The 27,939-nt window shown below is 47.7% G+C and overlaps 3 protein-coding genes across 3 annotated transcripts in view; 1 reads left to right on the top strand and 2 right to left on the bottom strand.

Annotated features, from left to right (window-relative positions):
- The first annotated feature begins 1,778 nt into the window (after positions 1-1,778).
- The window catches only part of LOC139754442 (uncharacterized), a 32,341-nt gene continuing 6,180 nt past the window's right edge, over positions 1,779-27,939 (top strand). Inside the window, exons 1-3 of the mRNA XM_071671717.1 lie at positions 1,779-2,321; positions 3,722-3,866; positions 17,497-17,545. Coding sequence (XP_071527818.1) covers positions 1,779-2,321; positions 3,722-3,866; positions 17,497-17,545 — 737 coding nt within the window. The remainder of the gene's footprint in view (positions 2,322-3,721; positions 3,867-17,496; positions 17,546-27,939) is intronic.
- Positions 13,332-14,527, bottom strand: LOC139754834 (uncharacterized). The gene has a single exon (XM_071672699.1). The coding sequence runs from the start codon at positions 14,400-14,402 to the stop codon at positions 13,332-13,334; it is 1,071 nt and encodes a 356-aa protein (XP_071528800.1). The 5' UTR covers positions 14,403-14,527.
- LOC139754482 (uncharacterized) lies at positions 20,191-27,910 on the bottom strand. Its single transcript, XM_071671749.1, has 4 exons — positions 26,706-27,910; positions 22,953-23,379; positions 22,706-22,813; positions 20,191-20,370 (listed from the first exon to the last, which is right to left on the bottom strand). The coding sequence occupies exons 1-4, from the start codon at positions 26,900-26,902 to the stop codon at positions 20,233-20,235; spliced, it is 870 nt and encodes a 289-aa protein (XP_071527850.1). The 5' UTR covers positions 26,903-27,910; the 3' UTR covers positions 20,191-20,232.

Raw genomic sequence — 27,939 nt, forward strand, 5'->3', positions numbered from 1 at the left:
ACTGTATAAAACCAGAGGTCATACAGACCTGTGGGTAACCTTCTTGACTTCCATTTTACCTTTAGTGAAGTTAAAAGTACATTTGTTCCAAAGTTAAAGGACAATAAACACGTCCAAAATGTCAGACGGGTCGACAGAGGGAGGCCATCAGCTGTTCACCCTACTCCCTGTGCACCAGCCATGGAAGAGGTTACCAAATGCCTCTTGCAATTTTATAATTTGTAGGTATTTGACACCAAAATGGTCTGTTTTTCTCCATAAATGTATGTAATTTTATCTTCCGCTAAATATTTTCAACGAGTGCCTTTTAATAACGCATCATATTTTGCTGGAATGAACGAGTTAATACCATTACTGTGTATACTTAAATCTTACGAATAAATGGTGTTGAACCAAACTAAATTTGTATTTCAATCCAAAGACTTTAGAGTGATAAAAAAATTTTGGACAAAGTTCCACTACTTAAGTTAGAAGTCTGCACAAATTGCGTCTAAAATCATTAATAACAAGTATTTGTAGTTAGTGAATGTGTTTCATTTCAAGAAGTGATTAAACCTAGTACAGACATAGATAAACAAGAAATTCGGGTTTGCAGTGACTGTGAATTTTTATACACTTTCCCACAATTACGAAATTGTAACCTTTAATTGTTCGTTCTTACACACTCTAACTACCTCACTTCGCACCCTTACAAAATACACACATCTCACGTTTTTCGACCATCCAAACTACCCTTCTCACCCTTACAAAATACACACATCACACGTTTTTTGACCATCCAAACTACCCTTCTCACTCTACATCAATTACTTTGGCTCACAATTACTTCCATCATCTTCTACGCTTCCTTAAACAACCCCCTGTCATCGTCTTCTGCAGTTCCTCCGTGGAATATGTCACCAGAACGGCGTCATCAGCAAACTGCGACAGACTCTCGCCCCTCTCTCGCCTCCACACAACCCCCCAGCACACTGCACACACACACACAAAGGGCCCCATCGAACCCTGGACACACATGCACAGTGAACCATCTCGTCTTTCGCTGAGCGCATGAGGAAGGGCGTGGCTTCTCCTAGTTCGATATTAGATAAATGGTGTCGTCTCCTTTCACAATTATGGCCAGTTTGGGGATCGTTAACCCCTCTGGAGTTATTCGTTATCATGATATAGCATTATGATATAGATACAACGAGAGTATAACGGTATATCACCATCTATGTAGCGACACCATTCACTTTGGTAATTTCTCTTTACCGTTGACTTGAAGATCGCTGGTAGAGTTACCCGTTACACCCGTTATGAGCCCCGACACCGTTAACGGTAGGCGTCAGCCGTGACCAACCAACCATCTGTTGGCAGACCTTTGTTTAACACAAACAGAACTTGGCTTCTGTTTCTACGCTCTCGGCCCTCCTGTTGGTGGCGAGTTTCTATCGAGCGGTGTCTATCCAAAAATAAGCTATAGAACTTGGAAGCAGTATATATATATATATTCGAAGGAAAAATAGCTAAAGAACTTGGAAGCAATATATATATATATATATATTCGAAGGAAAAAATTGCTATAGAACTTGGAAGCATATATATATATACATATTCGAAGGAAAAAAATAGCTATAAAACTTGAAAGCAATATATATATATTCGAAGGCAAATTCTAAGTTATACATATCCTTCTTGTATCGCGAAGAACCTGAAACTTCAGGAAGCGAAGGTGAAGGATATTGAAAAGGGTTTCTGGCTTTGGACCCTGAAGTTCTGAAGGCCCGAAGGGAAGTATGGACAGCACTAAGGGCATGGTCCTCACTCTCCTAGTGTCTTGGGGTTCGACTGGGGCCCGGGGACACTGGCCCTGGCCACTTCGGCCCTTGGTAACCCCATGGGGACCAGCCCAGTACCCGCCCCAGATAAACCTAGTCCCAGGGGCGCCTCCTGGAGGGCCGCCACAGGGCCCCGCTCACTCGATGGTGAGGGCAGCCATGCAAGGTGGCCCTCTCGTGAGCCAAGACTTCGGGTGGAGATCCCCACCTCTTCGTCAGCCTAGCACCCCGAAACCCACCTCCTTCTTCTCCTCCTCCTCCATCTTGCCCAGCGCCCTCTTCGACCCGCTGGGCCTCTTCGCGAGGGAGGGAGACGAAGCGGAGGGCCACGGAGTCCTCCTGACGAAGCGGGGTCCAGCCACGCCTACGACTCCGCCACCCATTGTTTACTTTCCCGAAGGAGGCGACGGCGTCTGCCAGGACTTCGCCGACAGCAGCGGCGGCTTCAACACCTACAGCTTCCTCTCGTTCCTCTTCTCCGTCGCCAGCCTGATCGGCCACGTAAGCACTTTCGTGTATTTGTGAAGTTTACGTGAGCACTTTCGTGTATTTGTGAAGTTTACGTAAGAACTTTCGTGTATTTGTGAAGTTTACGTAAGCACTTTCGTGTATTTGTGAAGTTTACGTCAGAACTTTCGTGTATTTGTGAAGTTTACGTAAGCACTTTCGTGTATTTGTGAAGTTTACGTGAGATCTTTCGTGTATTTGTGAAGTTTACGTCAGAACTTTCGTGTATTTGTGAAGTTTACGTGAGCACTTTCGTGTATTTGTGAAGTTTACGTCAGAACTTTCGTGTATTTGTGAAGTTTACGTAAGAGCTTTCGTGTATTTGTGAAGTTTACGTGAGCACTTTCGTGTATTTGTGAAGTTTACGTCAGAGCTTTCGTGTATTTGTGAAGTTTACGTAAGCACTTTCGTGTATTTGTGAAGTTTACGTAAGCACTTTCGTGTATTTGTGAAGTTTACGTGAGCACTTTCGTGTATTTGTGAAGTTTACGTCAGAGCTTTCGTGTATTTGTGAAGTTTACGTCAGAACTTTCGTGTATTTGTGAAGTTTACGTGAGCACTTTCGTGTATTTGTGAAGTTTACGTCAGAACTTTCGTGTATTTGTGAAGTTTACGTAAGAGCTTTCGTGTATTTGTGAAGTTTTTACTAGTGAACCTTCGTGTATTTGTGAAGTTTTTTACCAGTGAATTTTCGTGTATCTGTGAAGTTTCTATCAGTGAACTTTCGTGTATTTGTGAAGTTTTTACTTGTGAACTTTCGTGTATTTGTAAAGTTTTTTACCAGTGAACTCTCGCGTATCTGTGAAGTTTTTACCAGTGAACTCTCGTGTATTTGTGAAGTTTTTTTTACCAGTAACCTTTCGTGTATTTGAGAAGTTTTTTACCACTGAACTTTCGTGTATCTGTGAAGTTTTTACCACTGAACTTTCGTGTATTTGTGAAGTTTTTACCAGTGAACTTTCGTGTATCTGTGAAGTTTTTACCACTGAACTTTCGTGTATTTGTGAAGTTTTTACCAGTGAACTTTCGTGTATTTGTGAAGTTTTTACCACTGAACTTTCGTGTATTTGTGAAGTTTTTACCACTGAACTTTCGTGTATCTGTGAAGTTTTTACCACTGAACTTTCGTGTATTTGTGAAGTTTTTACTAGTGAACTTTCGTGTATTTGTGAAGTTTTTACTCGTAAACTTTCGTGTATTTGTGAAGTTTTTACCAGTGAACTTTCGTGTATTTGTGAAGTTTTTTCTAGTGAACTTTCGTGTATTTGTGAAGTTTTTACTCGTAAACTTTCGTGTATTTGTGAAGTTGTTTTTACCAATGAACAAAATACCTGGCAGGAGTAAAGATGACACAGAACTTGGTGATAATTCAACCATTCTTATTTACGTTTCAGGTGGCCAACAACGTCAACAACAACAACAACAACAACAACAACAACAACAACAACAATTTGAACAACATGAACGCCGTCGAGAGCAACTCGAACGTCAACAACCAAAACACTGTCTCGGTCCCGCCCGCCATGGGACGCAGGCGACGCCACCTGGACGGCGCCATCTCGAACCAGTGAGTGACGTCACTATGGGTCGCTTACGACTCTAGTACTCTCGCCACAGTTCCATTGAAATCATACATTCCGCTTTGAATATCGGGTCATATACATTATATATATATATAATATATATCATATATATATTATATATATATATATATATATATATATATATAAATTATATATATATAAATATACATTAAAATCTAAATTTCTTTATTTTAATATCGGTTCATATACATTATATATATACATTAAAATCTAAATTTCTCTTTTTCTTCAGTGATTTAAGTTATGAATTACGGTATTATGAGACTACAGAAGGTATAATCACAGTTTTTTTAATTGATTTCGACGAAGTTAGGGACGCAAATGCTTTGCCTAGCAGGGACGTAAACACTTGCCCTTTGCCTAACAGGGACGTAAACACTTGGCCTTTACCTAGCAGGGACGTAAACACTTGCCCCACCCTTTTGGACTAACACGGGCTGGATAAACACTTGGCCTTTGCCTAGCAGGGACGTAAACACTTGCCCTTTGCCTAACAGGGATGTAAACACTTGGCCTTTGCCTAGCAGGGACGTAAACACTTGCCCTTTGCCTAACAGGGATGTAAACACTTGGCCTTTGCCTAGCAGGGACGTAAACACTTGCCCTTTGCCTCAGGAGTAAACATTGGCAGGGATCGTAAACACTTGGCCTTTGCCTAGCAGGGACGTAAACACTTGCCCTTTGCCTAGCAGGGACGTAAACACTTGGCCTTTGCCTAGCAGGGACGTAAACACTTGGCCTTTACCTAACAGGGACGTAAACACTTGGCCTTTGCGACGTAAACACTTGCCCTTTGCCTAGCAGGGACGTGAACACTTGGCCTTTGCGACGTAAACACTTGCCCTTTGCCTAGCAGGGACGTAAACACTTGCCCTTTGCCTACAGGGACGTAAACACTTGCCTTTGCCTAGTAGGGACGTAAACACTTGGCCTTTGCCTAGCAGGGACGTAAACACTTGCCTTTCTAGCGGACGTAAACACTTGCCTTTACCTAGCAGGGACGTAAACACTTGGCCTTTGCCTAGCAGGGACGTAAACACTTGGCCTTTACCTAGCAGGGACGTAAACACTTGGCCTTTGCCTAGCAGGGACGTAAACACTTGGCCTTTGCCTAGCAGGGACGTAAACACTTGGCCTTTGCCTAGCAGGGACGTAAACACTTGGCCTTTACCTAGCAGGGACGTAAACACTTGGCCTTTGAAGAAGGAGGAGGAAACGACAGCTCTTGTGGCACTGGACTTCCTCCGAGGGGCGAGGTCAGCCACACTGACCTCCGACGACCCCGCCTGCGCCCTCAGGAACCTCTGCGAGGTCAACAGGTCAGCTGCGTCGCGAGGGGAATGGGCTGACGTCATTGCCCAAGTCTTCAGGTAAGAGGGGAATGAGGGGGAAAAAGGTTCTACTTTCAGGGTTTGAGACGTTTGCCTTGAAGAGGTATACGACCTTTGAACACGGGTATTACGACCCTTGAACACACAACCTGACCACGACAGTATACGACCCTTGAACACGACGGATACGACCTGTACACGACAGTATCGAGACACGACGGTATACGACCCTTGAGCACGACGGTATACGACCCTTGAACACGACGGTATACGACCCTTGACACGACGGTATACGACCTTGAACACGACGGTATACGACCCTTGAACACGACGGTATACGACCCTTGAACACGACGGTATACGACCCTTGACCACGACGGTATACGACCCTTGAGCACGACGGTATACGACCCTTGAACACGACGGTATACGACCCTTGACCATGACGGTATACGACCCTTGACACGACGGTATACGACCCTTGACCACGACGGTATACGACCTTGAGCACGACGGTATACGACCCTTGACCACGACGGTATACGACCCTTGACCACGACGGTATACGACCCTTGAGCACGACGGTATACGACCCTTGACCACGACGGTATACGACCCTTGACCACGACGGTATACGACCCTTGAGCACGACGGTATACGACCCTTGACACGACGGTATACGACCCTTGACCACGACGGTTACGACCCTTGAACCACGACGGTATACGACCCTTGACCACGACGGTATACGACCCTTGAGCACGACGGTATACGACCCTTGACACGACGGTATACGACCCTTGACACGACGGTATACGACCCTTGACCACGACGGTATTACGACCCCTTGACCACGACGGTATACGACCCTTGAGCCACTGACGGTATACGACCCCTTGAGCACGACGGTATACGACCCTTGACCACGACGGTATACGACCCCTTGAACACGACGGTATACGACCCTTGACCACGACGGTATACGACCCCTTGAGCACGACGGTATACGACCCTTGAGCACGACGGTATACGACCCTTGACCACGACGGTATACGACACCTTGACCACGACGGAATACGACCCCTTGAACACGACGGTATACGACCCCTTGACCACGACGGTATACGACCCTTGACCACGACGGTATACGACTCCTTGACCACGACGGTATACGACCCTTGAACACGACGGTATACGACCCTTGACCACGACGGTATACGACTCCTTGACCACGACAGTATACGACCCTTGAGCACAACGGTATACGACCCTTGACCACGACGGTATACGACCCTTGAACACGACGGTATACGACCCTTGACCACAACGGTATACGACCCTTGACCACGACGGTATACGACCCTTGACCACGACGGTATACGACTCCTTGACCACGACAGTATACGACCCTTGAGCACAACGGTATACGACCCTTGACCACGACGGTATACGACCCTTGAACACGACGGTATACGACCCTTGACCACAACGGTATACGACCCTTGACCACAACGGTATACGACCCTTGACCACGACGGTATACGACCCTTGAACACGACGGTATACGACCCTTGACCACAACGGTATACGACCCTTGACCACGACGGTATACGACCCTTGACCACGACGGTATACGACCCTTGAACACGACGGTATACGACCCTTGAACACGACGGTATATGACCCCTTGACCACGACGGTATACGACCCTTGTACACGACAGTATACGACCCCTTGACCACGACGGTATACGACCCCTTGACCATGACGCCACGACCCGTAACTAGACACTGTTTCCAAAAGGTACATTAAATACAAATAACGTTATAGCATAGTTCGTATAAACCATCTCTCTCTCTCTCTCTCTCTCTCTCTCTCTCTCTCTCTCTCTCTCTCTCTATCTATCTATCTATCTATCTATCTCTCTATCTATCTATCTATCTAAATTTGCTCTAAAAGTCTATTTACCGTAACTACAGCTTGGCCCTGGTCGAGTTCTACCCTTGTGTTCCGCCTGTCGGGGGCGGAGCTCTGCTATCTGCTGGTGCAGGAGGGAGGCGGGGCCAGGACTGTGGCTCCGCCCACCGGTCCTGCTCGGACGCTGATTGGCTACGCCTCAGCACCTACCTCGACCTCCAGGACTTCGAGCTCCCGCCGGAGGCGCTGACGGAGGACCTTGGACTACCTGACCCCAGGGGCATCCTGGAGGTGACTTCCTTCACATCTGGCCTCCGTTTCCTGCGAAAGAGAAGGGCGCCGCGGCTGTAAACAGGGAGAGATTACAGAAGAGCAGATCCTTTAACCACAAAACTGAAAACATGTATGTGTTGTTATTATGATAATAAATGACGTTGTTTTTATGATAATAAATGACGTTTGTATTGAATGACGATTTTATGATAATAAATGACTTTTTATATTAAATGACGTTTATGATAATAAATGACGTTGTTTTTATGATAATAAATGACGTTTTTATGATAATAAATGACGTTGTTTTTATGATAATAATGAGATATAAACATTGTTTTATGATATAATAAAAATGAACAAGATTGTATTATGATGAAATGATAAATGACATGAGAATATAAATAACAATATTCTGTTAATCTTGATTTTCTTATACGATAAAATAAATGGAACCAAGATGGGTTAATGGGTTGGGAATGGAGAGAATTGCTTCCCCCCCCAGATACAGCACACTGAAGTAAGATACAGCACACTGAAGTAAGATACAGCACACTGAAGTAAGATACAGCACTGAAGTAAGATACAGCACACTGAAGTAAGATACAGCACACTGAAGTAAGATACAGCACACTGAAGTAAGATACAGCACACTGAAGATACAGCACACTGAAGTAAGATACAGCACAATGAAGTAAGATACAGCACACTGAAGTAAGATACAGCACACTGAAGTAAGATACAGCACACTGAAGTAAGATACAGCACACTGAAGTAAGATACAGCACACTGAAGTAAGATACAGCACACTGGAGTAAGATACAGCACACTGAAGTAAGATACAGCACACTGAAGTAAGGAAATACAGGACACTTCAGTTCCTGGGGTGGGTCCTTTACTTCACATACCTCCTGGGTCTTGTACAAGGCTTGTGAAAATATAACCCAGTTTCTCGTAACTTGTTATTACAACCATCAGCGATGCAGCGGTTGTTGATGTTACAGTGACGCGTTCACTGGGGCTACCCAAGATTGAGTGTATGGGTTCGAATCCTAGTTGCGACAGTTGGTCCACAAGTCGATGTAGCTGTTCATCCGTCTCTTGTAGATGGTCGATAAAATGGGTACCAGGCCCAGGCAAGGATATATATATATATATATATATATATATATATTATATATATATATATATATATATATATTATATATATGTGGATGTGGAAAGAGAGCTGTGGTTTCGATGCATTATTACATGACAGCTAGAGACAGTGTGAACGAATGTGGCCTTTGTTGTCTTTTCCTAGAGCTACCTCGCACACATGCGGGGGGAGGGAGGTGCCATTTCATGTGCAGCGGGGTGGCGACGGAAATGGATGAAGGCAGCAAGTATGAACATGTACATATGTGTATATATGTATATGTCTGTGTATGTATATATTATGTATACGTTAAAATGTATAGGGATGTATATGTGCGTGTGTGGATGTGTATGTGGGTGGGTTGGGCCATTCTTTCGTCTGTTTCCTTGCGCTACCTCGCTAACGCGGGAGACAGCGTGGTGTGGGGGTTAGCCTTGTTGACCATGATTCACGCATGGACCAGCCCGGGTTCGTGTACCCGCTATTTGACTTCGCTTCGGGACTGGGAGGTAAATGGGGTGTGGGTGTGTGCATAGCATGTATACATGGTTAAGAGGCAGAACACGAGCATTAAACTCCCTGCCTGTAAAACACACACACACACACACACACACACACACACACACACACACAGACACACACACACACACACAGACACACACACACAAACACAAACACACACACACACACAATTACCGCTTTGAATTGATTAAAGTACACAATTCTCGGTTTCTGTGGATACGCATCTATTGCTAAACTCTACAGCGATAGTACAACAAAGATAAATAAATACTGCATTTATTCTTTCACGAATATAAGCATAATTGGGTTATTTAATAATTTCCGAGATTAACAGATGGTGGCGTGTGGCAACTGCTATTCATCCCAGCAGCAAGCGTCAGTGTTGCCAGTCGCGCGGTGGCTGCCGGGCTGAGAGGGTCGACAACGCTCCGTTCGTCGAACTCAAAATTCTTCCTCGAATGGTGTCGCATTGGGTTAAACTTGCGTCCCCTGATTGTACATCATATCCTACGGTGTGCCATGTGTTTAAATGATTATCTAAGACCATATTTAAGGAGGTAAGAGATAACGTCTCTTCTAAAAAAAGCTGAAAAGACCTTGAACACCAAACTTGACGCGGATATAATTTGAGATCGAACTTCAAAAACCCACCCACTCGTACCCTCATCCTAAACCAAGGGACGAAAAGAGAAGAAGAAATAGAGCATTACTACCATATAAGCGGGATATACTTCGCACTCGGCCACTATATAGGCCAAGCAGAGAGCAAAGTTTACTAAACTGCCGAAGGAGGCAGTTTTAAACATAGGTTCCTCCTTCCACTACAAGCAAAAAAAGAAAAATTAAAATTTAGGGAAGACTTGTACCATGGCTGAGATGATGTAGTGAGTCTACGATAGACCTCAAAATGTCCCTAAATACCAGTATGGTATACCCTCGTCCGATAGACTCCACGGGCGACATACATAGTTTAGAATTTGACAATAATGTGGATCTAAAAGACAGTAAGGACTTGTCCACCAGTAATAATAGACTTATTCTCTATCTTCCTCCGGTCTTGGAGCTCAGGGGCGGTACAGTGAAGGAAGGCGAGGCTGGAGGAGGAGGAGGAGGAGGAACCCAGGCACACCAGGAGATCCTCCTCCGCCATCGCACGGGAAGGTCGGGAGGCAAGTGTGGGTCGCCTGGCGAAGGGGTGAGCGTTCTAGCCATTTTGAGCGCCACTATTCTCACCGTGCAGCTCATCGTCAACATCGTCAATAACAACAACAACAACAATAACAACAACAATAACAACAACAACAACAACAACAACGAGAACACCAACATGGTGATGAACATGAATGAGAACATGAATGATGTAGGAGGAAGAGGTCTACATAGTTTAGTTTCCCCTAATTTATTACGAGTTAGAGAGCCACAGAAAACGGGATCTACAAGGGGGGACTCAAGTACACTTCTTACCTACGGCTCCACGTCGCACACACGTCTTCTTCCTTCAGAGCAGCGTGGGTCTCCTACGAAAACCTCCACCTCCAATACGTCGTCCTCCAAGACGTGTCCGTGTAAGGCGTCGAGGCTGAGGAGGACTTTGAAGACGCTAAGGGAGTTTCTGACATCTTAAAATACGACACCCTGGCTACTGAAAATTAAGAAGCAAAAATTTCTTTAATGGTATCAAACAAAAGTTCATGAAATTGTTCTTGTACAACTAACTGATGAAATACTATTATTACAGAATATTGTGACAGACTTTTATGAATTAATTGCCAAAAACTAAATATGGAGAAAAGTATAGTTACCCTAATCTGGTTTTACTGTAAATTTTGATTATGCAAGTAAAATAATATCTCAAACTGCCAATAAATCGAGAAAATGTGTTCCAGAAGTATTATTTCATCATTACAATATATTATTCAGTCCTCTATTTGTATACCCTAAATACTGAGACAATACACAGATCAGAAATTATAACCCAACACGCTTGTTGAAAACACCAATGATTTAAAATGCATCTGATGAGATAAACGTGTATTTAAATGTTTTAGTGTACATAAGTATGTATATATATATATATATATATATATATATATATATATATATATATATATATATATATATTTATTTATTTATTTTGCTTTGTCGCTGTCTCCCGCGTTTGCGAGGTAGCGCAAGGAAACAGACGAAAGAAATGGCCCAACCCACCCCCATACACATGTATATACAAACACGTCCACACACGCAAATATACATACCTATACATCTCAATGTACACATATATATACACACACAGACACATACATATATACCCATACACCCATATATATATATATATATATATATATATATATATATATATATATATATATAGGGTGGGGGAGGGGCGAAAATTTTGGGAGCCTTGAAAAATGTGTGGAAGTCGAGAACATTATCTCGGAAAGCAAAAATGGGTATGTTTGAGGGAATAGTGGTTCCAACAATGCTGTATGGTTGCGAGGCATGGGCTATGGATAGAGATGTGCGCAGGAGGATGGATGTGCTGGAAATGAGATGTTTGAGGACAATGTGTGGTGTGAGGTGGTTTGATCGAGTAAGTAACGTAAGGGTAAGAGAGATGTGTGGAAATAAAAAGAGCGTGGTCGAGAGAGCAGAAGAGGGTGTTTTGAAATGGTTTGGGCACATGGAGAGAATGAGTGAGGAGAGATTGACCAAGAGGATATATGTGTCGGAGGTGGAGGGAACGAGGAGAAGAGGGAGACCAAATTGGAGGTGGAAAGATGGAGTGAAAAAGATTTTGTGTGATCGGGGCCTGAACATGCAGGAGGGTGAAAGGAGGGCAAGAAATAGAGTGAATTGGAGTCATGTGGTATACAGGGGTTGACGTGCTGTCAGTGGATTGAAGCAAGGCATGTGAGGCGTCTGGGGTAAACCATGGAAAGCTGTGTAGGTATGTATATTTGCGTGTGTGGACGTGTGTATGTACATGTGTATGGGGGGGGGGGTTGGGCCATTTCTTTCGTCTGTTTCCTTGCGCTACCTCGCAAACGCGGGAGACAGCGACAAGTATAAAAAAAAAAAAAAAAAAAAAAATATATATTATATATATATATATATATATATATATATATATATATATATATATATATATAATATATATATATATATATATATATATATATATATATTATATATAATATATATATATATATATATATATATATATATATATATATATATATATAAAAGCCAGGTACCCAGTTTATCAACTAACCCCTATGTTAGGATGAACAGCTGGATTGACTGTGCACCAAACTGCCGCTCGACCCTAAGGGCGGCCCGTGAAGGCATCATGGTCAACAACGATAACCATTACACCACGAAGGTCCCATTTTCTTTCAAGAATCACCGGGTCATTGTTTAGCACGAACCCAACTTGTGTTAACAGAGACCCGTTCTCAATTCTTTCATACGGGGAAAGAATTTCCCTGTTGTACACATTAAAGTACAGACTGTGCATTTCTTAACAGATTTCAACGTTTAGTTTCCCCCGTCATGTTAATATTAGTGTACTATGAAGCCATTACTCAGAATGATTACAATGCTAGTTCTACGGACCTAATGATTGTAGTTACTTCATCTAATGTCCCCCACGTTCGTCTATTACTCTGGTGTGGTGTGTGCCAATCTATTTCTCCACGACCGTCTATCGCCCTGATGTGATTTGTGCCTATCTATTTCTCCACGACCGTCTATTGCCCTGATGTGATTTCTCCCAATCTATTTCTCCACGACCGTCTATTGCCCTGATGTGATTTCTCCCAATCTATTTCTCCACGACCGTCTATTGCCCTGATGTGATGTGTGCCAATCTATTTCTCCACGACCTTCTATTGCCCTGATGTGGTTTCTCCCAATCTATTTCTCGACGACCATCTATTGCCCAGACGTGATGTGTGCCAATCTATTTCTCCACGACCGTCTATTGCCCTGGTGTGATGTGTGCCAATCTATTTCTCCACGACCGTCTATTGCCCTGACGTGATGTGCCTATCTATTTCTCCACGACCGTCTATTGCCCTGACGTAATTTGTGCCAATCTCCTACAATAGACGTAATTCAACCCAATGCTGTAAGATGCTATTGAGCAAACCTATTTCCCGAAATCAACAGGCAAACGAAACCCTACAGTGAAACACGATCTTATAACTGCGAGTTTATTTTACAAAGTACATTGTGGTCTGAAAACATCACAGTCACCCCAGTACCTCCTCCTGCTCCTGGCGATGGCTTGACGCAGGAGAACCCGCTCCTCCCGAGGGAGGAACCGGGAGACTTTCGTCTTCAGGATGGAGAGGGCCAAGTTCTGGCCTACCCACTCCACCGCTGACGTCTTCCACTTGGTGGCCAGCTCGCTGCAGATGGCCCACGAGAGACAGGCCATGGTCCGCTCGTTGACGAAGAAGCTGGACAAGGAGACCTTCTTGAGTTCGATGGTTGAGGTCTTCGAGTACCTGGTTCTCGACGAGGCGTTGGAGGAATTTCCCTTCGAGTACCTGGTTCTCGACGAAGCGTTGGAGTCATTTCCCTTCGAGTTGATATTGCTCTTTGCGGTCTCAGAAACCTGCCTGTAGGGGTTCCAAGCCTTCGTCAGATGTGGGTATGCTTGGGCGGCATCCAGGTCTGGTCCGCGGGACGAGATCTGAGGGCTGTCGAAGTGCACCATCGCTGGGCGAGTTCGAAGGGCGGCAGTCCTGGGACAGATACATTGAACGCTATCAAGAGATGGGGAGAAGATGGAGGAAGAGGAGGACCTGGTGGTTCTCCTGCGGGTGGTGTGGTCGAGGTCTCTCAGGTTAGCCTGGTTCATGTTGGTGTTGCTGATCTCCACCGAGATGGCGTTGTCGTTGTTGTTATTGTTGTTGTTGTTGTTGTCGTTGTTGTTGTTGTTGTTGTTGTTGTTGTTGGTGCTGATGATCATGTCAAGGGCCAGGTTCGTGAGGAGGACGGTGCCGCTCAAGAAGTTGAAGATGGAGCTGATGGGGTCGGGCTTGGCGGAGGGACAGGCGTCGTCTCTTGGGCCACGGCTTCGACGGTCGTCGTTTCCCACGGGTCCAGAGAGCGTCGGAGCGAGATCTCGACGGCTCTTTCTCCCCAAAACATCGAAGTCATTTTCGACGGAGGGGAAGATGCTGGGTGGAGCTACCCGCTGTTGCGGTGTGCCGTGGGGCGCCGCTGTGGTTCCCGAGGACAGCAACAGGGCATCACAGAGCAAGAGCACCATCTTCTGCATCCTCCTGAAGAAGGGCAACTCCTCCTCCTCCTGAAGAAGGGCAACTCCTCCTCCTGAAGAAGATGGGCAACTCCTCCTCCTCCTCCTGAAGAAGGGCAACTCCTCCTCCTGAAGAAGATGGGCAACTCCTCCTCCTCCTCCTGAAGAAGGGCAACTCCTCCTCCTGAAGAAGATGGGCAACTCCTCCTCCTCCTGAAGAAGGGCAAGTCCTCCTCCTCCTCCTGAAGAAGGGCAAGTCTTCCTCCTCCTCCTCCTGAAGAAGGGCACCTCCTCCTCCTCCTCCTGAAGAAGGGCAAGTCCTCCTCCTCCTCCTCCTCCTGAAGAAGGGCAACTCCTCCTCCTCCTCCTGAAGAAGGGCAACTCCTCCTATCCCTCCTGAAGAAGGGCAAGGCCCTTGGCGGAAAACCATCCACCACAGCGATGACACCACCAGCAGGAGGCGAGCAGCCGGATGTTATCGACTCTCTCGTGGCCACGTCGGGGGAAGGAGGAGGAGAAAGGGGTGTTCTTCGGGAGAAAGGGGTGTGTGTGTTCTTCGGGAGAAAGGGGTGTGTGTGTTCTTCGGGAGAAAGGGGTGTGTGTGTTCTTCGGGAGAAAGGGGTGTGTTCGTTCTTCGGGGAGAAAAGGGCGTGTGTGTTCTTCACTATAACCCGGCCGACACTCGAGTCGGCCAGGTTGGATACAACGATCATACGGGACCTCTCGCGCCCGCGCCCCTGACCGTGACGTCGTCTCTGGCGTATGACGTCACGTGCCGCAAAGTGGGGGGTCTCATAACGGCGGTACGACTCCTCCTGACCTCGTAATCCGGTAGTGCGGGTGTGTTTGCTTACGTCTCTCTCTCTCTCTCTTCTCTCTCTCTCTCTCTCTCTCTCTCTCTTCTCTCTCTCTCTCTCTCTCACCACTGAGCACAATGGTATGATCCAGGAACACAACGGTAAGATGGCACGACCCTTGAGTACGACGGTATACGACCCTTGAGCACGACGGTATACGACCCTTGAGTACGACGGTATCACGACCCTTGAGCACGACGGTATACGACCCTTGAGCACGACGGTATACGACCCTTGACACGAACGGTATACGACCCTTGAGCACGACGGTATACGACCCTTGAGCACGACGGTATACGACCCTTGAGCACGACGGTATCGACCCTTGAACACGACGGTATACGACCCTTGAGCACGACGGTATACGACCCTTGAGCACGACGGTAACGACCCTTGACACGACGGTCACGACCCTTGAGCACGACGGTATACGACCCTTGAGCACGACGGTATACGACCCTTGAGCACGACGGTGCACGACCCTTGAGCACAACGGTATACGACCCTTGAGCACGACGGTATACGACCCTTGAGCACGACGGTATACGACCCTTGAACACGACGGTATACGACCCTTGAGCACGACGGTATACGACCCTTGAACACGACGGTATACGACCCTTGACCACGACGGTATACGACCCTTGAGCACGACGGTATAAGACCCTTGAGCACGACGGTATACGACCCTTGAGCACGACGGTATACGACCCTTGACCACGACGGTATACGACCCTTGACCACGACGGTATACGACCCTTGAGCACGACGGTATACGACCCTTGAGCACGACGGTATACGACCCTTGACCACGACGGTATACGACCCTTGACACGACGGTATACGACCCTTGAGCACACGGTATACGACCCTTGACCACGACGGTATACGACCCTTGACCACGACGGTATACGACCCTTGAGCACGACGGTTACGACCCTTGACCACGACGGTATACGACCCTTGACCACGACGGTATACGACCCTTGAGCACGACGGTATACGACCCTTGACCACGACGGTATACGACCCTTGAGCACGACGGTATACGACCCTTGAGCACGACGGTATACGACCCTTGAGCACGACGGTATACGACCCTTGAGCACGACGGTATACGACCCTTGAGCACGACGGTATACGACCCTTGACCACGACGGTATACGACCCTTGAACACGACGGTATACGACCCTTGAGCACGACGGTATACGACCCTTGAGCACGACGGTATACGACCCTTGAGCACGACGGTATACGACCCTTGAGCACGACGGTATACGACCCTTGAACACGACGGTATACGACCCTTGAACACGACGGTATACGACCCTTGAGTATGACAAAACTGGCCTTTAAACCCTTTCCCTTAAACCCATAGTACCCACAGAGGTCGTACACCCCCACACGGGTCGTACCGTTCTCCCCACAGTGGGTTCGAGTCCCACGACCCCCCAACAGCTGGTGTGGTGAGCCAACAAAACACCATCTGGCCAACCCGTTATATACATGCCACATTTGTTAACATGTTTACCCAAAACCGTCAACGCATGTTTACCACATGGCGTCCTAGTTACGTCTCTTCTACGTTGTATATCAACTGACTGTTATATTTCTCTCTTGTGTCTTGCCCTGATGATGATGTGATTATGACACGAAAGTGCACTTGGGAGCTTTTCGTGTTTCATTTTACTCCCATCGTGGGCTCATAGGAATATTTTTTTTTGTTTTTGTTTTTGTTTTGTTGCTGTCTCCCGCGTTTGCGAGGTAGCGCAAGGAAACAGACGAAAGAAATGGCCCAACCCACCCCCATACACATGCCTTGATTCAATCCACTGACAGCACGTCAACCCCGGTATACCACATCGCTCCAATTCACTCTATTCTTTGCCCTCCTTTCACCCTCCTTGACACCTCGGCAATTCCCACCACAATCTTGAGGTAGGAAGATTCAGCGTGTGTGTGTGTGGGTGTATGTGTGTGTGGGTGTGTGTGTGTGTGTGTGTGTGTGTGTGTGTGTGTGTGTTCCATGGCCACAGAGACACGCGTGTCGGGCCTCAGTGACTTCGACCTTCCCTCCGTCAGGTGATGTCAAGCGACGGTGGTTCACCAATCTTCTTTTCGGTCGGTTCTCCTCGCCGTCTGCGTCGCCGGCAGGAGCCCCACGGCCTCACACCACGCCCTCCTGCCCCGTGGGGGAAGGGCGGAAACACAGCCCGCAGCTGCGGGCCGCCCTAGGGGACGAACGCCCCTGGCTGAGGCACAGGCTCAAGGCAGGAGGAGGAGGAGGAGAAGGAAGAAGACGACCTGCCCATCTCAGTACCCACCTGCTGGGGGGTTGACCGTCCTCGGCTTCGTCTCCTTCACCGTACTCATCATGCCGTACAACAACAACAATAACAACAACAACAACAACAAGGAAAACGTTGTGGAGAACAGTGTGACGTGGATGGGCGGCGTCGCCTTCGTCACCCAGGTCCTCAACGTCTCCAGCCAAAGTCACTGGGTCTTCCCAGTGCGCCTGCACCAGGCTCTTGGCCCCCCCGACGCCCCGCGCCTCCTCCTCTCTCCCACCTTCTACTGTCCTGGCCTTCCTGTGGCCTCCCGCGGGGGGGCTTCGTGCGTCTCCTAGCTCCTCGGCCGAGCTACGAAGGGCCTCGCGCCCCTGACGAGCACGACTTCCTCGCCTCCAGGATGGTGTGGTCTGTAGCAGAGCTCATAACGGACCGTAACTTCGAAGAGAAACATTATATCAACTGACTGTTATATTTCTCTCTTGTGTCTCCCCTGATGATGATGTGATTATGACACGAAAGTGCACTTGGGAACTTATCCTGTTTCATCTTCCCCTTGTGGACTCATAGGAATATATCTTGATCACGCGCAAAATTGTGATCCATTCCAATATATATATATATATATTCCATTTTGCAAACTTATTTGAAAAGAATGGACCGAGGACGTCCATAGACAGAAGAAACCCTACAGACAGAAGACAGAGTGGCCGTGGACGACAGAGATGGAGGGACTCCTGTCGCCATAGAGAGAGAGAGAGAGAGAGAGAGAGAGAGAGAGAGAGAGAGAGAGAGAGAGAGAGAGAGAGACGGGGGGGTTCCCTGTCTATAGCTGAGTTATGGGCTTCCTGACATGGCTCTCTCTGTCTGTCTGTCTGTCTCTCTCTCTCTCTTCTCTCTCTCTCTCTCTCTCTCTCTCTCTCTCTCTCTCGTACATACACACACACACACACACACACACACGCGCGCGACCTGACAACACTTAACGTACAATACCCGTTCGTCGTTGACCTAATTCTTCCGGCGTTGAGCACGACGCGTTAACTCTCTCTCTCTCTCTCTCTCTCTCTCTCTCTCTCTCTCTCTCTCTCTCTCTCTCTCTCTCTCCTGTGTAATGTCACCTCGTAACCATCCTCGCCTCTCTCTTTCCCCCATGCTGGGATGTGGCACGCATTACCTTCCCACCGACCGAAGGGCATCGAACCCAGACAGACAAAGATTGGAATGGCTTCACAAAACACACCCAAGGTGTTCATCTTTATTATGTGGGTGTTGTCATTCTGGTACTAATCAAGGCCTGAGGTGTAAGATCATTTGCACAGAGGTGTACTTCTAATGTGGGCGTGGTCCTGGTCACTGGTGGGCGTGTCCCTGGGTCATTTGTGGGCGTGTTCTTGACCCTTCTTTGGGAGTGTTCCTGGTCATTTGTGGGCGTGTTTCTTGTCCCTTCTGTGGGCGTGTCGCTGGTCACTTGTGGGTGCGTCTCTGGTCATTTGTGGGCGTGTCACTGACCCTCTGTGGGTGTGGTCCTGGTATTAGCTGTGGGCGTGTCCCTGGCCCTCTATGGGCGTGGTCCTAGTCGTACGTATGGGCGTGGTCCTAGTCGTAAGTGTGGGCGTGGTCCTGGCCCTCTGTGGGCGTGGTCCTAGTCGTACGTATGGGCGTGGTCCTAGTCGTACGTGTGGGCGTGGTCCTGGCCCCTAGCACCCGGGAAAGAGCCGATGGCACCCGCCCACATCTTCACGCCCACGCTCCGCCGCCCACTCCAGGTACCCCTGGTCGATGTCCATGGCCTGGGCCAGGAGGTGGGCGGCCGCCTTCACGCCCACGCCGCCCACAGTCGACATGACATCTCCACCCTGACGAAGGTGCCCAGCTGTGGTACAGAACCTGTGTGGGCGGGGGGGGGAGGGGGGGGTTACTGTCCCGATCTGTATCCTCACTATCCTCACCCACTATCTTCACTATCCTCACCCACTATCTTCACTATCCTCACCCACTACCTTTACTATCCTCACCTTCACTATCCTCACCCACTACCTTCACTATCCTCACCCAGTATCTTCACTATCCTCACCCACTATCTTCACTATCCTCACCCACTATCTTCACTATCCTCACCCACTATCTTCACTATCCTCACCCACTACCTTCACTATCCTCACCCACTATCTTCACTATCCTCACCCACTACCTTCACTATCCTCACCCACTACCTTCACTATCCTCACCCACTACCCTCACTATCCTCACCCACTACCTTCACTATCCTCACCCAGGAACTTCACTATCCTCACCCAGAACCTTCACTATCCTCACCCACTACTTCACTATCCTCACCCATACCTTCACTATCCTCACCCACTACCTTCACTATCCTCACCTTCACTATCCTCACCCACTACCTTCACTATCCTCACCCACTACCTTCACTATCCTCACCCACTACCTTACTATCCTCACCTTCACTATCCTCACCCACTACCTTCACTATCCTCACCCACTACCTTCACTATCCTCACCCACTACCTTTACTATCCTCACCTTCACTATCCTCACCCAGGAACTTCACTATCCTCACCCAGGACCTTCACTATCCTCACCCAGTATCTTCACTATCCTCACCCACTACCTTCACTATCCTCACCCCCTACCTTCACTATCCTCACCTTCACTATCCTCACCCAGTACAGTCACTATCCTCACCTTCTGGCGAGGCAAGGTAGGTGAGGGTGGGCCATGGCTTGCCTCCACAGGTCCAAGAGGGCCACGACCGCCAACACCCCCTTCACCTTCAGGTTGGCCACGCCCCCTGGACACGCCCACTCGGCCACGCCCCCCTGAGGTATGGTAACGGGGTGTTGGATACATTTCACAGGTGTATTTTGCAGGTGTATTAAGGGTATTTTGTGGTGTATTAGGTGTATTCTCCAGGTGTATTTTACAGGTGTATTTAGATGTATTTTGCAAGTGTATTATGTGTATTTTACAGGTGTATTGAACGTGTCCTGGGTGTATTTTACAGGTGTATTTTACACGTGTCCTGGGTGTATTTTACAGGTGTATTTTACACGTGTCCTGGGTATATTTTACAGTGTATTTCACACGTGTCTTGGGTGTATTCTACAGGTGTATTTTACACGTGTCCTGGGTGTATTTCACAGGTGTATTTCAAGAGCACAGGTGTATCTTATTGTATTCAATACACGAAGGTGATATTCCACATATCTGAAACACAGTTCAGACAGATTAAATAATAAAATACTACATACACTCTATGTCTCTGTAAACTACACTCTTGTTCTGTAAACTACTCTATGTCTCTGTAAACTACACTCTGGTCTCTCTAAACTACACTCTTGTCTCTGTAAACTACACTCTATGGTCTCTGTAAACTACACTCTATGTCTCTTAAACTACACTCTGTCTCTCTAAACTACACTTATGTCTCTGTAAACTACACTCTATGTATCTGTAAACTACACTCTATGTCTCTGTAAACTACACTCTATGTCTCTGTAAACTACACTCTATGTCTCTGTAAACTACACTCTATGTCTCTGTAAACTACACTCTGTCTCTCTAAACTACACTCTATGTCTCTGTAAACTACACTCTATGTCTCTGTAAACTACACTCTATGTCTCTGTAAACTACACTCTATGTCTCTGTAAACTACACTCTGTCTCTCTAAACTACACTCTATGTCTCTGTAAACTACACTCTATGTCTCTGTAAACTACACTCTATGTCTCTGTAAACTACACTCTGTCTCTCTAAACTACACTCTATGTCTCTGTAAACTACACTCTATGTCTCTGTAAACTACACTCTATGTCTCTCTAAACTACACTCTATGTCTCTCTAAACTACACTCTATGTCTCTGTAAACTACACTCTATGTCTCTGTAAACTACACTCTATTGTCTCTGTAAACTACACTCTATGTCTCTGTAAACTACACTCTATGTCTCTCTAAACTACACTCTATGTCTCTGTAAACAAGATTGGAACACAGAAAAGGACGTTTCTAGGACACAGAAGGCCTTCTAGTGTCTACTAGAGGTGTACAGGGTAGGTGTTGCACAGACCCTTTTCTAGTTCTGTGGGATGACTAGAACCTGTGCTAGAAAAGGACGTTCTAGGACACAGAAGGCCTTCTAGTGTTTACTGTGCTAGAGAAGGACGTTCTAGGACACAGAAGGCATTCTAGTGTCTACTAGAGGAGGACAGAGTGGAACTAGGTGTTGCACAGACCCTTTTTCTAGTTCTGTGAGATCACTAGAACCTGTGCTAGAATCTAGTATGGGAGTTCTAGAGTGAGAGAGAGAGGGGGGGGGGGGGGCTCAAGCATCTAGAGAGTGTTGAGTGTTCTGTGTACACTAGATATTTAAAAGGAACGTGCTAGGATCTAGTACAGATGGTGTACAGAATGTACACCCAATGGTGCTAGGACCTAGTACAAATGTACAGATTGTACACCCACTGGTGCTAGGACCTAGTACAGATGTACAGATCGTACACAAAGTGCTAGGATCTAGTACAGATGGTGTACATGTACAGACTGTACACCCAGTGGTGCTAGGACCTAGTAGATGAGGTGTACATGTACAGAGTGTACACCCAGCGGTGCTAGGACCTAGTAGATGAGGTGTACATGTACAGAATGTACACCCAGTGATGCTAGGACCTAGTAGATGAGGTGTACATGTACAGAATGTACACCCAGTGATGCTAGGACCTAGTAGATGAGGTGTACATGTACAGAATGTACACCCAGTGATGCTAGGACCTAGTAGATGAGGTGTACATGTACAGAGTGTACACCCAGCGGTGCTAGGACCTAGTAGATGAGGTGTACATGTACAGAGTGTACACCCAGTGGTGCTAGGACCTAGTAGATGAGGTGTACATGTACAGAGTATACACCCAGTGGTGCTAGGACCTAGTAGATGAGGTGTACATGTACAGAATGTACACCCAGTGATGCTAGGACCTAGTAGATGAGGTGTACATGTACAGAGTGTACACCCAGCGGTGCTAGGACCTAGTAGATGAGGTGTACATGTACAGACTGTACACCCAGTGGTGCTAGGACCTAGTAGATGAGGTGTACATGTACAGAGTGTACACCCAGTGGTGCTAGGACCTCGCAGTGGTACAGGGACCGCTCACCAGGGGCGTGGAGGGCCAGCGGCGGGTTCTCCGCTGGCTGCGGGAGACGTGCTCGCTCAGGCGCCGCCGTAGCTGAAGGAGGCGCTGCAGGCGACGCCCCACCATCACCTGCCCGCGCGGAGAGAGGGAGAGAGGCGAGAAGAAAACGTCAGCGGGACGAAAACGGGATGCGGTTGGTCACGTGCCAAGAGACGAAAATGAGACAGTCTAATTGGTCGTTAAGTCCAAACAGCCACGAGAGACTCACCTCATTGGCTGTGTTGACATTATTGTTGTTGTTAGCGAGGTTGATGTTGTTGTCGTTGTTGTTGTTGTTGTTGTTGTTGTTGTTGTTGTTGTTGTTGTTGGCCACGTTGATGACCACGTTGGCCACGGCCAGGGCGAAGGACAGGAACCCGAAGGTGGACATGTGCGCCCTTTGGACACACTTGGGCCTCCCCTCCGGTACGAAGATCACAGGAGGTCCAACCTGCTTCGATCGCCTCCTCCTCCTACTCCTCCTCACCTCCTGCTCTTCCTCCTCCTCTTCCTCTTCCTCTTCCTCCTCGGATGGTCTCCTGGTCCTCCCTTCTTCTTCCTCCTTCTCGGATGGTCTCCTGGTCCTCCCTTCTTCTTCCTCTTCTTCTTCTTCTTCTTCCTCCTCCTCCTTGGGCAGCCTCCTGGTCCTCCCTCGACTGAAACGGAGACAGAGACAACCAATTTCATCAGTTTCCCTCAACCCATCTGGTGCCCTGAGGGAAGAAGACACATGAGAGCCAAGAGAGGAGTTGAGGGAAGAAGACACACGAGAGCCAGGAGAGGAGTTGAGGGAAGACACATGACAGCCAGGAGAGGAGTTGAGGGAAGACACATGAGAGCCAGGAGAGGAGTTGAGGGAAGACACACGAGAGCCAAGAGAGGAGTTGAGGGAAGACACATGAGAGCCAGGAGAGGAGTTGAGGGAAGACACACGAGAGCCAAGAGAGGAGCTGAGGGAAGACACATGAGAGCCAGGAGAGGAGTTGAGGGAAGACACATGACAGCCAGGAGAGGAGTTGAGGGAAGACACATGAGAGCCAGGAGAGGAGTTGAGGGAAGACACACGAGAGCCAAGAGAGGAGTTGAGGGAAGACACATGAGAGCCAGGAGAGGAGTTGAGGGAAGACACATGAGAGCCATGAGAGGAGTTGAGGGAAGACACATGAGAGCCAGGAGAGAGTTGAGGGAAGACACATGAGAGCCATGAGAGGAGTTGAGGGAAGACACATGAGAGCCAGGAGAGGAGTTGAGGGAAGACACATGAGAGCCAGGAGAGGAGTTGAGGGAAGACACATGAGAGCCATGAGAGGAGTTGAGGGAAGACACATGAGAGCCAGGAGAGGAGTTGAGGGAAGACACATGAGAGCCATGAGAGGAGTTGAGGGAAGACACATGAGAGCCATGAGAGGAGTTGAGGGAAGACACACGAGAGCCAAGAGAGGAGTTGAGGGAAGACACATGAGAGCCAGGAGAGGAGTTGAGGGAAGACACATGAAAGCCATGAGAGGAGTTGAGGGAAGACACATGAGAGCCAGGAGAGGAGTTGAGGGAAGACACATGAGAGCCAAGAGAGGAGTTGAGGGAAGACACATGAGAGCCAAGAGAGGAGTTGAGGGAAGACACATGAGAGCCAGGAGAGGAGTTGAGGGAAGACACATGAGAGCCATGAGAGGAGTTGAGGGAAGACACATGAAAGCCATGAGAGGAGTTGAGGGAAGACACATGAGAGCCAGGAGAGGAGTTGAGGGAAGACACATGAGAGCCAAGAGAGGAGTTGAGGGAAGACACATGAGAGCCAAGAGAGGAGTTGTTTAAGTGGGGGGAAAAAGAACCACTGCGTTACTTCCCGCCCTGTTCGAAGCACAGACTAGACCGAAGCAGTACCGAACCCTTTGGATTCAACTGATATCTCCTGACGCAGAGGTACTGGCTGTCCTACCTATATATATATATATATATATATATATATATATATATATATATATATATATATATATATATATATATCATACAAACCTCCAACAGCCAGGATCGAACCCGGGACCTCCTGTGCAACAGGCGGGAGCGATACTGCTAAGCTTGGATCCTAGCCTAGGTATTCCTAAAATTACTAAGCACTGTTAATCTACCAGGTAGTTAAACCACCAGGTACTGTTAATCTACCAGGTACTTTAACCACCAGGTACTGTTAATCTACCAGGTAGTTAAACCACCAGGTACTGTTAATCTACCAGGTAGTTAAACCACCAGGTACTGTTAATCTACCAGGTCCTTAAACCACCAGGTACTGTTAATCTACCAGGTACTTTAACCACCAGGTACTGTTAATCTACCAGGTACTTAAACCACCAGGTACTGTTAATCTACCAGGTCCTTAAACCACCAGGTACTGTTAATCTACCAGGTAGTTAAACCACCAGGTACTGTTAATCTACCAGGTAGTTAAACCACCACAGGTACTGTTAATCTACCAGGTCCTTAAACCACCAGGTACTGTTAATCTACCAGGTACTTAACCACCAGGTACTGTTAATCTACCAGGTAGTTAAACCACCACAGGTACTGTTAATCTACCAGGTATTAAACCACCAGGTACTGTTAATCTACCAGGTCTTAACCACCAGGTACTGTTAATCTACCAGGTATTTAAACCACCAGGTACTGTTAATCTACCAGGTAGTTAAACCACCCAGGTACTGTTAATCTACCAGGTCGTTAAACCACCAGGTACTGTTAACTACCAGGTCCTTAAACCACCAGGTACTGTTAATCTAACCAGGTACTTTAACCACCAGGTACTGTTAATCTACCAGGTAGTTAAACCACCCAGGTACTGTTAATCTACCAGGTCTTAACCACCAGGTACTGTTAATCTACCAGGTACTTAACCACCAGGTACTGTTAATCTACCAGGTAGTTAAACCACCACAGGTACTGTTAATCTACCAGGTAGTTTAAACCACCAGGTACTGTTAATCTACCAGGTCCTTAAACCACCAGGTACTGTTAATCTACCAGGTACTTTAAACCACCAGGTACTGTTAATCTACCAGGTAGTTAAACCACACAGGTACTGTTAATCTACCAGGTCTTAAACCACCAGGTACTGTTAATCTACCAGGTACTTTAACCACCAGGTACTGTTAATCTACCAGGTAGTTAAACCACCAAGGTACTGTTAATCTACCAGGTAGTTAAACCACCAGGTACTGTTATCTCAGTCTTAACCCGGTTACTGTTAATGCGACCAGTACTTTAACCACCAGGTATGGTAATTACCAGTTGTAACACCACAGGTACTGTTAATCTACCAGGTAGTTAAACCACCAGGTACTGTTAATCTACCAGGTCCTTAAACCACCAGGTACTGTTAATCTACCAGGTACTTTAACCACCAGGTACTGTTAATCTACCAGGTAGTTAAACCACCACAGGTACTGTTAATCTACCAGGTCCTTAAACCACCAGGTACTGTTAATCTACCAGGTACTTTAACCACCAGGTACTGTTAATCTACCAGGTAGTTAAACCACCACAGGTACTGTTAATCTACCAGGTAGTTAAACCACCAGGTACTGTTAATCTACCAGGTCCTTAAACCACCAGGTACTGTTAATCTACCAGGTACTTTAACCACCAGGTACTGTTAATCTACCAGGTAGTTAAACCACCACAGGTACTGTTAATCTACCAGGTCCTTAAACCACCAGGTACTGTTAATCTACCAGGTACTTTAACCACCAGGTACTGTTAATCTACCAGGTCCTTAAACCACCAGGTACTGTTAATCTACCAGGTCCTTAAACCACCAGGTACTGTTAATCTACCAGGTAGTTAAACCACCAGGTACTGTTAATCTACCAGGTAGTTAAACCACCACAGGTACTGTTAATCTACCAGGTAGTTAAACCACCAGGTACTGTTAATCTACCAGGTACTTAAACCACCAGGTACTTTTCGACTTCGAGTTCATCCCTCTTACCTGAAGGAGGACATCCTGGAGGAGGACATCCTGGAGGAGGAGGGTTGTGACCTCGTCCTCGTCTGCCTCCTCCCCTCCGCCGGCGGCACGAACGGGTGACCCTGGGATGACCTGGGTCTCTTGACCTGACCTCCTCGGACAGCGGGAGGAACACCTTCTTGCTGCCCTTGGGTCAGGTGGGGTCTCGCCCAGGTCATGCCCCTGGACCTCCAGGGGTTCCAGGTCGGCGTGGGACGCCTCCAGGTCGTGGGACAAGCTGAGAAGCACCTCCCTCAGCGATTCCACGTCGAAGACGGCGAGGGCGTCCATCGGCAGGAGGTCAGGGGCGTGGCTCTCGAACGCCTCGGAGGCATTCAGCCAGCGTTCCTGCTCGCTCAAGTACCCCTGCGTCAGGTGGGTGAGGCCCCTCCTGAAGACGTCGTGGCCTGAAGGCGTCCAGTGTATCGACAGATCGACCGTGGCCAGAAGAGACGAAAAGTCTGCCATGAGAGGTGGAATGAACAGAGGCGCCCTAATACAGAGGCGCCCCCTTCCCTCCGCTGCTGAAGGCGAGTGTGAGGGCAACACTCCGCACTGTACCACGTAATGGCACCCTCTCGGGAGGGATTCGGGCGGGCGTATACCTGTAGCGGGGGGCGACGGCGAGCCTCCCAACATAGACGCACACACTCCGCCAGCGTCTGTGAGGTTGTGGGGAAGCGGGACCGCTCTCCCTCAACCCCCGCCCAACACACACACACACACACAACGGTACCTCACTCGCACTCCAGAGACTCAGTGCCTCCCATCTCCTCCTAGCACTGCCGGCCTGCCTCGCGGACGTCTCTGACAGGAGACGGACCGACCTCGTCAAAACCGCACCGTCAGCGCCTCCGCCAGGAGTACGGCCCACCGAGACCTACCGAAAGACACCGTCTGTGTGAGTATAGTCGAATGATGAGGTCACTTCCGTTCGTTTCGGTGTTGATAAATCAAAATTGGGCGACTTGAGGGAACGGGATCAAATGGATCTTTGCCTATGTGGAGGGAGGAAGGAAGGGCGGCTTCCAGAGTACCCAACTGTGTTCTACTAGTGTGTCATTTCCCAGTGTCGTGTGAGGGGGCCCCGAGGTGTGAGATCGAGTGATGAGTGGATCATACAGACGAGCCTGGGTGATTGACCCACAGTCTATTGGTAGTGAGGTAACGCGACACTCAGCGAGAGGGCAGTGTGTACGTGTATTGCCGGCCACCT

The sequence above is a fragment of the Panulirus ornatus genome, chromosome 17, assembly GCF_036320965.1.
Source record: "Panulirus ornatus isolate Po-2019 chromosome 17, ASM3632096v1, whole genome shotgun sequence".
NCBI lineage: Eukaryota > Metazoa > Arthropoda > Malacostraca > Decapoda > Palinuridae > Panulirus > Panulirus ornatus.

Bases quoted from the DNA above. Each gene is read 5' to 3' on its own strand.
- LOC139754834 (XM_071672699.1), bottom strand. From the start codon at position 14,402: ATGCAGAAGATGGTGCTCTTGCTCTGTGATGCCCTGTTGCTGTCCTCG.
- LOC139754482 (XM_071671749.1), bottom strand. From the start codon at position 26,902: ATGACCTGGGCGAGACCCCACCTGACCCAAGGGCAGCAAGAAGGTGTT. The intron at 22,814-22,952 runs GTGAGTCTCTCG...CCGCGCGGGCAG, and splicing joins ATGTCAACACAGCCAATGAG to GTGATGGTGGGGCGTCGCCT. The intron at 20,371-22,705 runs GTGAGCGGTCCC...ACCATACCTCAG, and splicing joins GCTGGCCCTCCACGCCCCTG to GGGGGCGTGGCCGAGTGGGC.